Raw genomic sequence first — 14621 nt, 5'->3', positions numbered from 1 at the left:
AATTGTCGAGAATATAAAGTTCCAGTATATGCGGCACATCCCATTCTCGACAATTGACTCAATTTCCCTAGGAGCATTTAGAGGAGCGATATTAAGGTGAATTACGTAGGAGTGACAGAGATGGTAATAAAGTACTCTTAGTGCCGCATTGTGCCTTTGAATGTAGGTCGTTCCCGCGTGTGCTGGACAACTAGATAGTATGTGTGCTAAATGCTCGGGGTGTGCATGGCACGCCCTGCAGCTATCATCGGGAATGTCTTGGCTCAAAATGTGGCGACGGTATGTTAAGGTGGAAATGACACCGTCTTGGCATGCAAAAATGAAACCCTCTGTACCAGATTTCAATCCGGGCGATTTAAGGAAAGCAAACGTTAGCTCACAAGACATTGACTGATTCTTCACATTTCTGTGGAAGATACCGTTCATCCTCTTATCTACAAGCTGTTCACGAAAGTTTTTCTCCTCCGCTGCTTTGTACAGAAATGCTCCTTTGCCTACTTTCTCGTGATTCCTGACCATTTTAAGAAGAGGGTCTCTTCCATTTGCAACTCTATGTGCTGTACCCAGAATAATCCTGTTGTGAAGACACTCAAGACTCAATATTCCGCGACGATAGATCGATTTACCGATAGGTCATGATTCGATTTAAAAAAATTTTTTGCTGAAAAATTGGAAAAATTAACGTAAAAAAGTGCTTTGTGGCCGTAATTAGGTGAATCAAGTTTAAACTCAAAACTTCTCTTAACAATTAGTCAAAGAATATGAATCAAAAATACGTTTGAAATATTAACTCCAAAGTCTGTTTTATAGAATCACAAAAATGTGACATAAGTACAAAATTGGGTTTTACGAGCTTTTGGCGCAAATTATGATTTTCTTGTGGTTTTTAAAATACAAATTCTCGTAGAATAGAGTTAGAAAGTCGCGGCTTTTTCCAATAAATTTTTTTTATATTTTCAGCTGGAGCGAGGTAATAATCAATTAAATTCAGTCAAAATAACTTTAAACCATTTACTATTGTTTATAACAATATTCTCTCAGAATACTATTAGAAAGTTGCAGTTTTTTCTCAAATTTTCCACTTTTGTTTGCATTTCATTCAAAATGGGATAACAATTAATTAAAGTTTCAAATTATAATTGTGTGAACAATTTTTTTAATAGCATTCTTTTCGAATAATAATAACAAGCATAACTGTTTAAAAATATTAATATGGCTTATAACTATCTTCTCATACAGTAATGATAATTAGTCGCGTTGTTTTAAATTTATTTTTTTCTACTTCTTACTTAGTAAAATAATAATGCAAGTTACCAAAAATAATGCTATAAAGTTGCGGAGGTTTCTGACATTTTCAGCTTTTCTTTTTTAGCTAGAAACAAAAAATGAATATTAATATTAATTTCAATAAAAAGTCTCTTAGTAACTACATCTAGGAAAGTCTATAATTAATATGATCTATATAGAAAATTTTAAGAATATTTCAAATATCTATTTTACTTTAGAAACATACATTTACACGGTTAAAAATTTAAAAAAACGTAACTTTCTCGCAATCGTCTTAGAGAAGATAATTATAAACAATAATATATTGTAGAAATAATTTTTTATTAACTTGCACTTATTATTACCTCGGTAAGTGTAAAGTGAAGAAAAAGTTACTAATTTCAGAAAAACGCACCTATACAGCATTTATATAGGAGAAGATAGTTATAAATAATTATAATTTGTTTAGATAATTTGGTTTGCCGAATTGCACTCACGGATACCTCACTTTAATTGAAAAGTGGACAAACAGCTGAAAATTTTAGAAAAAACTGCAACTTTTTAGCATTATTCTAAGAGAATCATTTTATAAATAATGAATGGTTTAAACAATTATATATGTTAAATGTAATTGATTTTTGCTTCGCTTTAATTCAAAAGTAAAAAATTCGGAAAATAGCAACTTGATAAAGATATTTTAAAATAAAATTGCTAAAAACAACAATAAATTAAATCGCAGAACCGAGTGTTTCACTTATGGATTTTCGTTGCGACACTATAAAACAGACTTATGGAGGTGATGTTTAAAAAAATTATATTTCATTTGTATTCTATGTGTAATTTTTAAGTATAATGTTGAATTTCAACTCGTTTCACGTAATTTTGATGATCATGAATAAAATTGACAAAAACGTCTTTTTTTCTTTTGTGAAATACTATGCATATTGTTATTTATGTGCATTTGTGTGTGGATTCGAAGAAATTCGTGGGCGATATGCGTGAAAATTCTAAAAAGAAATTTCCATTGAATTTTTGGACCACCTTAATATATATTCTGGCGATTCAATCCTCAGACATTCATGATTTTATTTTTAGAAGCTTTTAATGCGGCCTCTTTGGATTAGGGTGGCTCAACAAATTTTCTTTTACTGAAGGCAAAAGAAATTTTGTGAGATATGCCCCCAAAGAGGAATTGCATTTTTTTATTCGTCAATATTGATGGATTTTAAACGGGAAAAGCTCATTTTTCTTAAAAGTGGTGGAAAAAACCTAGTTTTTGTCAACTTAAAAAAAAATTAATTTCATTCACTTTTTAAAAAACATTCAAGGAATCGTTTTTACCCCACAACGTTTGAATCATAATCCATATTCACCCGATGATATGTCCTAATATTGACGAATTTAAACAAAAAAATATGCAATTTTTTGTCCGTGAACCTCACAAAATATGTGAGAGCCTTGCTCTATAGAGTGGAAAAAATACTACAATAATTTTTGGATCACCCTAATCTGAATTAATTCCATAAAAACATTGGGAGCAAAAATATTCATCTCATCTTAAAAAAAAACTTTCCTAATTTTTTTAAAATGCTGTCTCGTGAGTTCAGTCTGAAATTCATCATCCAAATCAATCTTCGACAAACAAAAAACCGTTTTAGGACATATTTCGTCACTTAGTAACTCACTCAGTATTTTGAAAATTAAAAACAAAACACTTTCTTTAATTGTTTTTAGGCAAAATTATACTTAGAAATAAGTTGGTACATTGACGCAAACAAAAAGTATTGACAAGGCCCAGAAAAAATGTAAGAAATAAAAAAGTTCCTTCTGGTTATGAAAATTCAAATGAAAACTTTTTGAATAGAATTTCCACAAATTCTGTTTGTGCAAAAATTAAAAATCAATCAAAAATTATTTCCAATAAAATTAAAATTTGTTCATCATGTGTTTTTCAAAATCAGAAGACAATTTTCGGTGAATTGCGTACAAACTAAATTATATTTTTCTATTAAATTGTTTAAAAATATTTATCAAAATTGAAGCTTTCAGGATTAAATATAAGAGTCAAGTTTTAAGTTTTTAAAAAACGTAAGCAGCCCATATATTTATCTAGCTTGTTTTCTTTTTTCACTTTGTGCTCGACATATGCCCAGATGGTAGAATCACTTATAAGAAAGAATCTAGTAAGTACATTTTCGCTGCAAAGAAAAAAATCATTAGCACTTGTTGCTTTGAAAAGGCTTTTAATCATTTACGTGGCCGTCTTTGAAACATGTCCTTGTCCTGTCACCGTTGTCTCTGCTTTGAATACTGATATATTATTTACATATAATTTTTAGTTTTGATACCATCGACTTATAGATATGGTTTAATCGAAAATGTAAAAAAAATCAGGTATTTCTTTAAGGTCATATGATGAGTGGGTCACGTGACCAGATTCCTACCTTATGGTTACTTTTTTACAAGAACTAAGAATGGTAAGTATGGTCCTAAATTTGTATAATTATGAAAAAAGTTTTTTGTTGTGAATAATTTTTTTTGCTTTTTTCATAATTATAAAAAATTAGGACCAGACCCACTTTGCTTAGTGCTTCTTATTTATTATCCCAAACTTTCAACTCTATTGCGGCGCTTCATGTGAAAATAAGTTGGGAAATAAAAAAAAGTGGCGGTAAGGTAGCAATCTGGTCACGTGACCCACTCGTCACATGGTCTTAAGGATATGTAATACTTACCCGATTCTTACATTACTGACATTATATCGCAACAACTCACGTCGAAACGAATTGAGGTATCAAGTTGAAAATTCGGGAAATGATATAAAAGCCACTGAGAAACGTGTGTCTTGCTTTTAATTTCTAGAAATTTGAACTAAGATTCCCGGCATTTTCAAAATTAAATTTTTTTCCCATTCTAGAAAATATCGATCATGGAAAAGTTTCTTAGTGTCTTTTATATAATTTCCCAAATTTGCAACTCAATATCTCAGTTTATGTGGACTTAAGTTGTTGAGAAGAAAAAAAATGTCGATTAATTAGGATTCGGATAAGTATTTAAAAAAAGGATTCCCTTCAGTAAATAGCAATTACAACTTTATAGCATTTATTTCAAATTTGTTTAAATCCAAATTGAAAGGAACTCAATGTTTGTCTACTCTTGTTTGTGTGTTTGACAAAATATTGTCGAACTTTTGAGGCTTGATTTTTTAAATTGCATTACCCAATGAAAATTGCCAAAGCCTTTCAAATCTTCCAAACGTAGTTAATGAATCAAACGTTTTCCCGTACCCTTTATTAATTACTTTCAGTCGCTACCCCGATAATTGAATCAAGGCTAATTTGTCCCTGTTCAAGAATAAATTGAATCCAGTCTAGCCCGGATTCATTGATTAGAAAATAGAAATCACTCACGAATTGATTTCTTTTTACGAAAGAATAAACAAGAATGTGTGATTTTTTGAAATTAGAAAGAATCAATAGATTTTTTTAGCTTGACCTTTTGTTTTCCTCTTGTAAAGTTTGCGTAATGCTTTTATTCTTTTTTAGTTATTGTGACGTAAACGTCAATTACACTTTTACATGGCTTTGGTAGTTTTTTGCCATTAATAAATTGCATGGCGAGCTATAATGCACTAAATTCTGAAAATAATTTTAGAGAATAAAATCTACTTTGCACCTCGTTTTTAAGACATTTTTGGACCATTTGCAGTTCATTATTAAAGAATTTTTAAAGGAGAGTTTAAGGTTTAAAGGAGACTATTGAAATATAGAAGGATATAATATTAAAATAATAGTTTAAGGCTGATAGTACAGAACTAGATACCAACATTTTTTCGAAAATGGGTTTATTCCATTAAAAGTTCTTGAAAAAACAAATACCCGTCGTGATAAAAAGATTTACTCGAATTCTAATCTTTAATGCAAAAATAAAAAATGTAATTTAAACCTTAGTTACAACTGTAGAGTAGTAATAATTTGTTTTTCTTGTCGCGATATTTATTGAAATTAGTATCGATTATTCAAAAAAATTCTTCTATTTATAGTTCTTTCACGAAATAGTCGTCTGTGTCAGTGTGATACCGTCACACTAAATTTTGATTTTCTCGAAACAGAATAATTTTCATCATGCATTTGTTATTCTTATTTAGGTTTCCCATATCTCGGGAGCAAGTGTTTATTGTGAAAAATTAAAAATTCGATTTTGTGTCGCTACCGAAAACCGATTTGCATAATCTGTGTGAAATTGTATCCTTAACATTCTTGGACGATTTATTCGGAATTGGTTCGTATTTTTATAATAAAACTTTTTTACACCTAATCAGAAACTCAATATCTCGGGATAAAGTTTTTATTTTCTATTTGAACTGAAGGTTACATTTCTATCGCCATCCGCGGCATAGACCATTTCAATTTGTAGTCAGTGTCTCTTTCAGATTGTTAGCTAATAAGCATCACTATTTTCACAGAATATATTTTCGTTCTCCTGAAAGATTCCGATTTTGTTAGTTACACCCAACTCTCGCTTTTAGTCACAACGTTTTCAGCCTCTCTAGAACTGCTAGCGCCCGCAGTTTCTCAGGGGAGCTGGGCTAGAACGGTTGTGTCAGTCGTCTTGGAAGAGAAGTAGTGCGCGATTACTCAATCAAGTATATTGCACAATAGCAGCCCTTGACACTGGACTGAAAGCGGGAGTTTGGTGTATCTAGTTCTGTATTGCCACCCTTCATTTAAATTTTGAAATTTTTTAAATCTTTTAATAACTTGAAAAACCTCATCAGTGTGGCATCGTTTGGCTTTCAGTGTATGAATTTGTGGTGTCAACTTCAAATTATTGCGACATTATGTTTTCTTTAATTCAAATTCTTTACGAAGGCAGGGGCAGCAACGCTGCGTCATCTAGCGTATACTCCGAGCGGGATCAGACTAAGGGTACCTTTTCACGGAGATCTGTTTTGAGTTAATCGTTGAATTGATTTGACACATCGAGTTCGTATCTAGGTTTTCAACCAATCAACTTCACCATAAACCATCAAAGTAGCTTGAAATGAATCCCATGAAAAATATTAATTACACGATTAATTTAAAACAGGCCTCCGTGAAAATTTACCCTTATAATACTTCAAGGTTGCCTATATGAGTGATCAGCCGCTAAAGCCTGCATTCTGTTGGCGCCATTCGAATTTTTGGCGCGGCTTTTTACATTTTGTGGCATTTTTTCTCATTTCTTATCAAAAAAATAATTCTTTGTTTTCAGGAGATGAAATCATCAGGTCAAAGCGAGAAGACGACTCAAAAGAATCCCGACAAAGAATTCCTTCTCACCCTGCTTCCACTCTTGCCGAGGAAGCTGTGGAACAGCTGCAGGCCTCGGAAAAACTCATAGCTGGTAAGATATGCAGAATTTCAAACAAAAATTTATTTTCGTGTACAAAGCAGAAGTTATAAAGGAAATAATATGGAAATTTATTAAATTTAGTTTCACATATATGGATATTTCATTCAGACTCAAAAATTCAAGATCTGGAAAAGTATATTTAAAGATTTTAAAAGAAGTGACACTGCCAAATAACTATATTACCGACCTCAGTTTATCAGTTCACTGAATATTTTTGAATCTAAGAACTTTTTTGTAAATAAAATATCGAGCTGAAACTTTGAAAAATGCAAGGGCCGAAAGAAAACTACGTTAAAGTATAAAGTTTTATAATAAAAGATGTAAAAAAATATATTTTAACTAAACCTTATCCGGCAAACAACAAAGGACTCATAACGTAGGACGAACCAGCTGTTAGAGCCTCGTCTAGCGGCCGCCAGGGTTCGGATTTTCGTGTACACCGTTACCGGCTAATCCCTTTGGAATTGATAGTTAACATTTTTTTTATATCCTTTATTATTAAACTTTGTAATTCATTTCTCAAAATTTGAGACCGATATTTTATATTTAAAGAAAGTTCTAACGTTAAAAAAATGTCGAGGCTCAGAAAAAAGATTAAATAATTTTCAGTAAAGTTCCTATCCAAATGAAGTACTTTGTGTACTCTAATGCGTTTTCCAAAGTTTCAGCTCGATATTTTATTTACAAAAAATTTCTTAGGTTCAAAAAAACATTCAGTGAACTAATAAAGTGAGGTCGGTAATATAGGTATTTGGATGTATCACATGACCTTAAAGCTTGAAACTTTACCATTTAATCATTTTTAATGTTTAAATGGACCTATTCACCTTTTTTGCCATTTTTTTTACCTGTTTCAACTATTTTTATCATTTGTTACCTTTTTCATCTATTGTGAAAATTTATCACCTTTAAATTAAGGATAAAAAATGTATTTGCAATTTTAATTTACAAAACTAAGAAGAGACGTATGTGTTCCATTTGACAAAAAGTTACAAATAATGATGTATATTTTATAAAGCTAATTACGTGAACTATATCGAAAAGAGTTGAGCTGCCGGATCGAAGAAGGGCAAATCAACTTATTTCGCTGGGAGTGGGAAGGCCCCTGAATGCTTTCTTAAACATTTTCGAATTTCAATTTCTAAAGACTATATATGGATGCGGAATTTCATTGCGCATCTTTTTTCCCCGGGCAAAGAGTTGTAGCTTTTTTAGTTTTCTAATTAAGGCCATGTGACGAGTGGGTCACGTGACTAGATTCCTGTCATACCGATTTTTTTTTATTTCCTAACTTATTTTCACACGAAGCGCCACATCAAGTGGAAAATTTGGGATGATAAGTAGGAAGCACTAAGGAAGGTCAGTTCGGTCATGAATTCTAATAATTATGGAAAAAGTTTAAACAAATTATCATAAAAAAAACCTTGTTCATAATCATACAAATTTAAGACCAAACCTGGTCACGTGACCCACATATCACATGGCCTTAAAGCCAAAACAATAGCTTTTTTGTAAACTTTAATTTTAATTCGTTTTTCACTTCAACTCGTGCTCAGTTAGTCAGTTTTTACGATTTTTAAATAATATTTTCAGGGAATGTAGTTTGAAATGTCCTTCGACTGATAGAGCAAAAGTAATTCAAATATTTATTTTAAAAAAAAACTGTTGTAAATTTTTCCCGATGCCTGGCGCTTATCGGCCTTCCCGGTAAGAAGAGAAGAATTAAGAAAAATTCAGAATTTGAATTCCCATTAATACGTGAATTTTCCTCCGTCGAAAGTTTCACCAAGGAGTAGAAAAAAGCAAAATCTATTCTTTTCAATCGACTTAGAAAAATTTAATGGAAGGGTATTGAGAGGAATTAGAAAATGAAGAAATGCAAAAGAAAGAATAGAAAGACAGAGAATAATGTCACTTTGAAGTCGAAAAACGTAGTCCTTTTAATCAATCAGTTATAAATATAAAATAATTATGTTAATAGAAATAATTTTTTATATTGTCAAAGAATATTTTTATAACTCTGTTTAAAGATAAATTAATTTTGTTTGCCTTACGCAACATTATTAAATTAATTTATTATTATTTATTATATTATTATATCTATAATTTGTTTAATGAATATAATTTTTTTAACTAACTTTACTCGACCGTTATCGCAGACAAAAAATGGAAATTTCCAAAACTTATATTCCACAAAACCGAATAGAAACTATCCATGTGCACATATTTTGTAAGCAGATTAGAAGTAATTAAAATAATTGAAAATAAAGCATGTAAGTATGGAATTAAAAATAACCTTTACAAAAAAATTTAATTTTTTCCGAACTTATGTTGCACACGAGGGAATAGAAACTATTTAAGTGCACATATTTTGTGAACATAAACTGAAAAAAATGGTTAGTTGAGCCAACTATTTAGTTAGTAAGATATCGTACTGCTATTTTATTAGTGGTTACAACAATTCCATCAGTTTTCGTGACTATTCAGTTAGTACGAGCAACTAAGTAAATGGTTGCCCCAACTAATAAAATATCACTACCATATCTTACAAACTAAATAGTTGGCCCAACTAACTATTTTTTTCAGTGTATCAGGGGGAATTAAATAAGTCGAAAATACAGCATGAAAGTATGGAACTAAAAATAACCATGAGAGGAGTGTCTTGATTGAATTAAGAGGAATTAAAAAAGTGGAAAATATATTCGCCTGCATAGAATAGAACACAAGTGTCAATCTTTAAGGAAATAAAAAAGAATTAGTTTCGGAGATAAACCTATTCTATTGTTGGGCACTTCTATTGATGGAAAATGAGCACATAAAAAAATGTACAAAATGCACACTCTTTCGTTTAAATCTGAAAATATTAATTTTTCTCTATTATTCTCTTCTTATCCGGTTCTCTAACTTCCAGCGTTTCGTTTATCGAGCGCATTTTGAGCAACGAAAAACTTTCAGCGAGAAAGTTGTGGGCAACAGTACAATAAAGTTTTCTGGAAAACTTAAGCCCAATCGAATTGATATTCAAGAAATTATTAACGTCTGAAGTCGATAGGGGCTAGTCAGCTCATGCGCGGGCTGTAGCGAGAGTCTCAGATCCGATTTATTCACGATAGTTCACAGGTGCAGAAAAGAAAAACTAATCAAGTAATCAGGTAATATCAAAGTATTATGCGTAAATAAATAATAATGCGCTCCATTGCAGTAGTAATTAAAAACAAATGTACTTTTTCGATTTTTCACTTTTTTCAATTCCACGAATTTAAAGCATTGAAAAATTCTCGGAATTAAGAATTCGTTGAATCTCAACCATTATATGTTTATGTTTTCTTTTACTTTTGTACAATTTGTCTTAAAAATAAAAACTATTCGATTGTACATAATATTAAATGAATACATTATTTTTCTTTATGCACTAATATTTATGCATAATACTTTGATATTACCTGGTTACCTGATTAGTTTTTATTTTTGGCGCCGGTGAACTGTATTATAAATCGGATCTGACTCTCGTTACAGCCCGCGCGCGAGCCATCTAGCCGCTATCGACTTTAGACATGAATAATTTCTTGAATATCGATTCGATTGGGCTAAAATTTTCTAGAAAACTTCTTTATACTGTTGTCAGCAACTTTCTCGCTGAAAATTTTTTTTTGCTCAAAATTCGTTCGATAAACGAAACGCTGGATGTTAGAAAACTCCGATAAGCGCAAAATATCGGAAAAAAATTAACAACAATTTTTTTCAAATAAATTTTTGAATTACATTTCCTCTATCAGTCGAAGGGCATTTTAGACTACATTTCCTGAAAATTTTATAGAAAAATCCTTAAAACTGACTAACATAGCACGAGTTGAAGTGAAAAGCAAATCAAAATAAATTTTTACAACAAAAAAGACCCCCCTAGATGTAGTATTTAAAAATTAAAATTAAAAAATGTTTTTTAAAGCCTCCAGAGGTCTTCCCACTCCCAGCGAAATAGGTTTATGTGTCCGTCTTCGATCCGACAGCTCAGTTGTTGAACTTTAGAGTATTTTATTAATCATTTAATCTAATGCAGTTATTTAATATTTCGTCTTAAATCAGATAAAATGTTAAGTTTTCTCTCGAAATTCATCGGGAAATAAAAAAAAATTAACAAAATAGTGACGATTTATTTATTAAAAATTCAAACTATTTATATTTTCAACTTGTATTATTTTAATAAGTACCATACATTTCATAAGATTTCATCATGTGTCAGCTCACTGAAGCAGGGGGAGATTTTTGGCTTTGAAAAAGAGAATGATTTGGTTCTTTTGACGTTTGTAAAAAATTAAATACATGTGGCCAGTTTAATATTGAATTTTAACAATACCTAAAAATAAATAAACCCAGAAAAGTCTATATTTTAATAAAGTATCAACTTAATTTTGTGCAGAATTGAACGAAACCTGGGAGGATAAATTAAAACGTACGGAAGCAATTCGCCTGCAAAGAGAGGCTGTATTTGCAGAAATGGGTGTAGCCGTAAAAGAAGATGGAGTCACAGTCGGTGTATTTTCTCCGAAAAAGACTCCACATTTAGTGAATTTGAATGAGGATCCTTTGATGTCAGAATGTTTGATATATTATATCAAGGATGGTTTTACGAGAATTGGAAGTGCAGAAGCCAATATTCCTCAAGATATCCAACTCTGTGGACCGCACATACTCAGTGAGCACTGCGTATTTGAAAACCATGAAGGTACGTTTTATTTCTAAACAAAAAAACGGAATTATAATTATTGAAATAATTATCGCTGGTTCTTTTCCAAATCTGGACTTCTTTAGAAAACGTTTTAAAGTTTGAAAGTATTTCAGGATTTAAATCTTGTAATTCAAAAAGTTCAATTCCATAAATTTTTTACATTTTATTTTTATTTTTAAATTATAATTTATATAAAAATGTATTAAAATATAATAATATGAATATCATTCATAGAAATCTTTCTGAAATTTACAAGGCGTCGAGTGAAATTTATTTGTTAAATTCCCGCATTTCCTAGGATTCTCTTGTGATATACGTCAATTTTGCACCTCATTATGAATTTATAAAAGTACTAAAAATACTAGAAAAGTTGAACGAATCAATGTTTTTTTATCAGAATATTTTTATTTGTTAAAATTATTATGACTTATTTGTTCTAAGTTCATACCTTGACAAAGTCCAAGGAAATTTCAGCACAGTTTTGTCAAAGCGTCGATTATATAATATTCTATGGAATTTACCTTTAAAATTAGACCATGATCCCTTTTTTCGCAATATTTTCGAAAGATTAATCAAAAATACTTCAACCTAGTATCATTGAACGCAGAAATATTATATGTTTCATCCGACTTTGAGAAAAAAGTGTAATTTATTTTATTAACACAATTAGACGATTATATGCAACTAACAAAAACAAGGTAGTCCCATACTTCTTGTCAGTAGTATATAATGAAAAAATGGTAATAAACAAGTTAATTGCATTATTAAATTGTTATTACTATCTTATTATATATTTATTTTATTTGGTTATTAACGATAAAATAATGCAAATTTTAATTAGTTCGATTTTAACTTTTTTTAATTTCAAGTTCAATTGGTAACTTTTTCAATTATGAAATCATTTGAAATTGAACAATTTGGATTTTTTTAAATTCTTTAAGATGATCCACTGTAAATATAAATTAATGGTTTTAAAAATTTAACTGCAGTTCGAGTATTAAAAATTGAACAATAATTTATTTTACAAGATGATTCTGAACATGTAGAAACAAGTTGAAACGAATTCTAAATTAATAGATTCGTAATTAAATGCTTTTATTCAATTTGAAATCTCATGTTTCAACATTGCTTCAGTCTAAAATATTCCATTTTTTATCCATGAAATTTGAAATTTTCTTATTCAAAAAAGGAACGTTTTTCAATATTTAGCCTTTCGAATCGTTACAATGTCAGAATCTTAAATGTAATCTTTGAACTTTAGATTATTAATTGTTTGATTTTGTTGAATTTTTATTTTTCAAGAAAAATTTTTTAATCTGGATTTATAAATAATAATTAAATAATGATTGATTTAAAGAAGCTTAGAAGAAAAATAGATTAACTTCTGCTTTAAAATCGTTTAATTTTTAATGTTTCTAATATAAAATTGCTTCAAACTCATACAATTATCAAAATTTGAAAATTTATTGATTTCTTCTCCAATTGGTATCATTGAAAATGATAACATGGATTTATATTCTTAAACTAGAAATATTTCAACTGTTCAATTTATAAAAGTTTAGAATTGCAAACGGCGTTTACTTCAAAATTTTTCAGTAGAATAATGTTCAGAGATGCCATTTATACTTATAAATCATTGAGATTGAACTTTTTAATAAAGAACTGCAGAGAAATAAAATGTTTTTTAAAGTGATTGCATTTAAAAACGCTAACGTGTCACTCTGGCAATATCGTTTAACTTAAAGTTTTCTCGTAAAATTATTTTTGAAATATTCAAACTAAACTTTATTGACACTTTAAAAGTTTGTATGGAAGAGTGAAAATTTTTAAAATACTATTAAATGACAAAAATGCTATAAAATAAATCGTTTATCTTTAGTGATGTCAGACTTCAATTTTACACATAAAATAAAAAAATTTTATTTGATAAAGTATCTTATTATATATTTTTAATTAAAAATTTTTATTATTTTAGATGTCTACACTTGCGTAAAGAAGATAATAAACTTATTTGCAATTAATATAAATGTTATATAATTTTGGAATCTTTTACATTTATTTAATTTTGTGCAAAATTTCATATAGTTGTTTCATAGAAAATTTATATAAATATCTCAGATAATTAAAAAAAAATTGTTTACTAAGATTATGAAATTACCTTACAGATAAATTAACGTCATAATTTAATTGTTTCATTTCTTTTGCAAACTGCTTTGCAGTTTGTCTCACGCAAAAACCTATTGTCATTCTCACCTATACCTTCATAAATAAATTCCACTCATTTGTCGTCATTAAAGTCATAACTATACAATACTTGGTGACCGTTACCTTGACCCACAGACTGTCGCATATTGAATAAATAATCACAATAATTTTCATTACGAAAATGGATGATTACAACTTATTCTTTTTCTTATTAATTAAGAGCTTATTGATAATTAATTAACTTTGAATTTAACGAAAATTGATATGTTTGAAATTACAAAGTTATATTATATAAAATTTAATATTTAACTTATTTTCTTGTGCAAGCATTTTTAGAATTCCCCTGTTGAGAACATGCATTGTGAACTCAAGTAAAATTTTATTAAATCTTAATTTAATGTGCCATAATTGGATTTACAGAAGTTTAACTTTTAATATTAAAAAATTATTGGAAATAAAAATAGATGAATCATTTAAAACATTACAGTTTTAACAACTTCAATCTCTAATATCTATAATATAAATTGAAAGAACAACAACACTGATACACAATAAAAAACAAACTCATTCGATATTTAATGAATTTTAATTTAAAGTATTAAAAAAGAACGCTTCCAAATCTTAAGCTTTAAAAATTGTTCAATAAACATCAAAATATATGCATCGAGAACATCAAAATGTGACTTGTATTATTTTCTAAGTCAAATTGTATTTCACAAATATTCCCGTCCCCCCTTTTTATAATTTTATTTGTATTCACGTAGGTATACATTTTTAAGATCTCTTTTTGAAGCTTATGGTGACGTTATCTCAGTGACATTTTCCATTTCACAATTATTGAGACAATCCACTGTGATCTCTTTGGATTCATTGGCAGTACTTAGCGGTGTTACTAAAATAATAAATTATTTATTACTAAATAATTTTGAAACGTAATTCCAACATGCATTTTTGAAATCTCAGATTCGTCATTGAATGAATGAAAGTTTTACGTCAAATTTTAAGGAGACTAATATGAAATTGAATTTTG

At 29.3% G+C, this 14621-nt stretch overlaps 2 protein-coding genes across 12 annotated transcripts in view; one reads left to right on the top strand and one right to left on the bottom strand.

The window, feature by feature from the left end:
• Nucleotides 1-14621, top strand: part of LOC117181427 (kinesin-like protein unc-104) — an 81832-nt gene that overhangs the window by 30547 nt on the left and 36664 nt on the right. For 6 of the 10 annotated variants that reach the window (XM_033374066.1, XM_033374068.1, XM_033374073.1 and 3 more), the window contains 3 exons: nt 3420-3449; nt 6520-6651; nt 11078-11383. In XM_033374066.1, coding sequence (XP_033229957.1) covers nt 3420-3449; nt 6520-6651; nt 11078-11383 — 468 coding nt within the window. The remainder of the gene's footprint in view (nt 1-3419; nt 3450-6519; nt 6652-11077; nt 11384-14621) is intronic. The other 4 variants (XM_033374075.1, XM_033374069.1, XM_033374074.1 and 1 more) reach the window with 1 other exon arrangement.
• The window catches only part of LOC117181429 (inter-alpha-trypsin inhibitor-like), a 1928-nt gene continuing 1582 nt past the window's right edge, over nt 14276-14621 (bottom strand). For both annotated transcript variants that reach the window (XM_033374076.1, XM_033374077.1), the window contains exon 5: nt 14276-14483. In XM_033374076.1, coding sequence (XP_033229967.1) covers nt 14386-14483 — 98 coding nt within the window. In that variant the 3' untranslated portion in view covers nt 14276-14385. The remainder of the gene's footprint in view (nt 14484-14621) is intronic.

This window comes from Belonocnema kinseyi, chromosome 10 (genome assembly GCF_010883055.1).
Source record: "Belonocnema kinseyi isolate 2016_QV_RU_SX_M_011 chromosome 10, B_treatae_v1, whole genome shotgun sequence".
Classification (NCBI taxonomy): domain Eukaryota; kingdom Metazoa; phylum Arthropoda; class Insecta; order Hymenoptera; family Cynipidae; genus Belonocnema; species Belonocnema kinseyi.
This window is presented reverse-complemented; position numbering and strand designations above follow the sequence as displayed.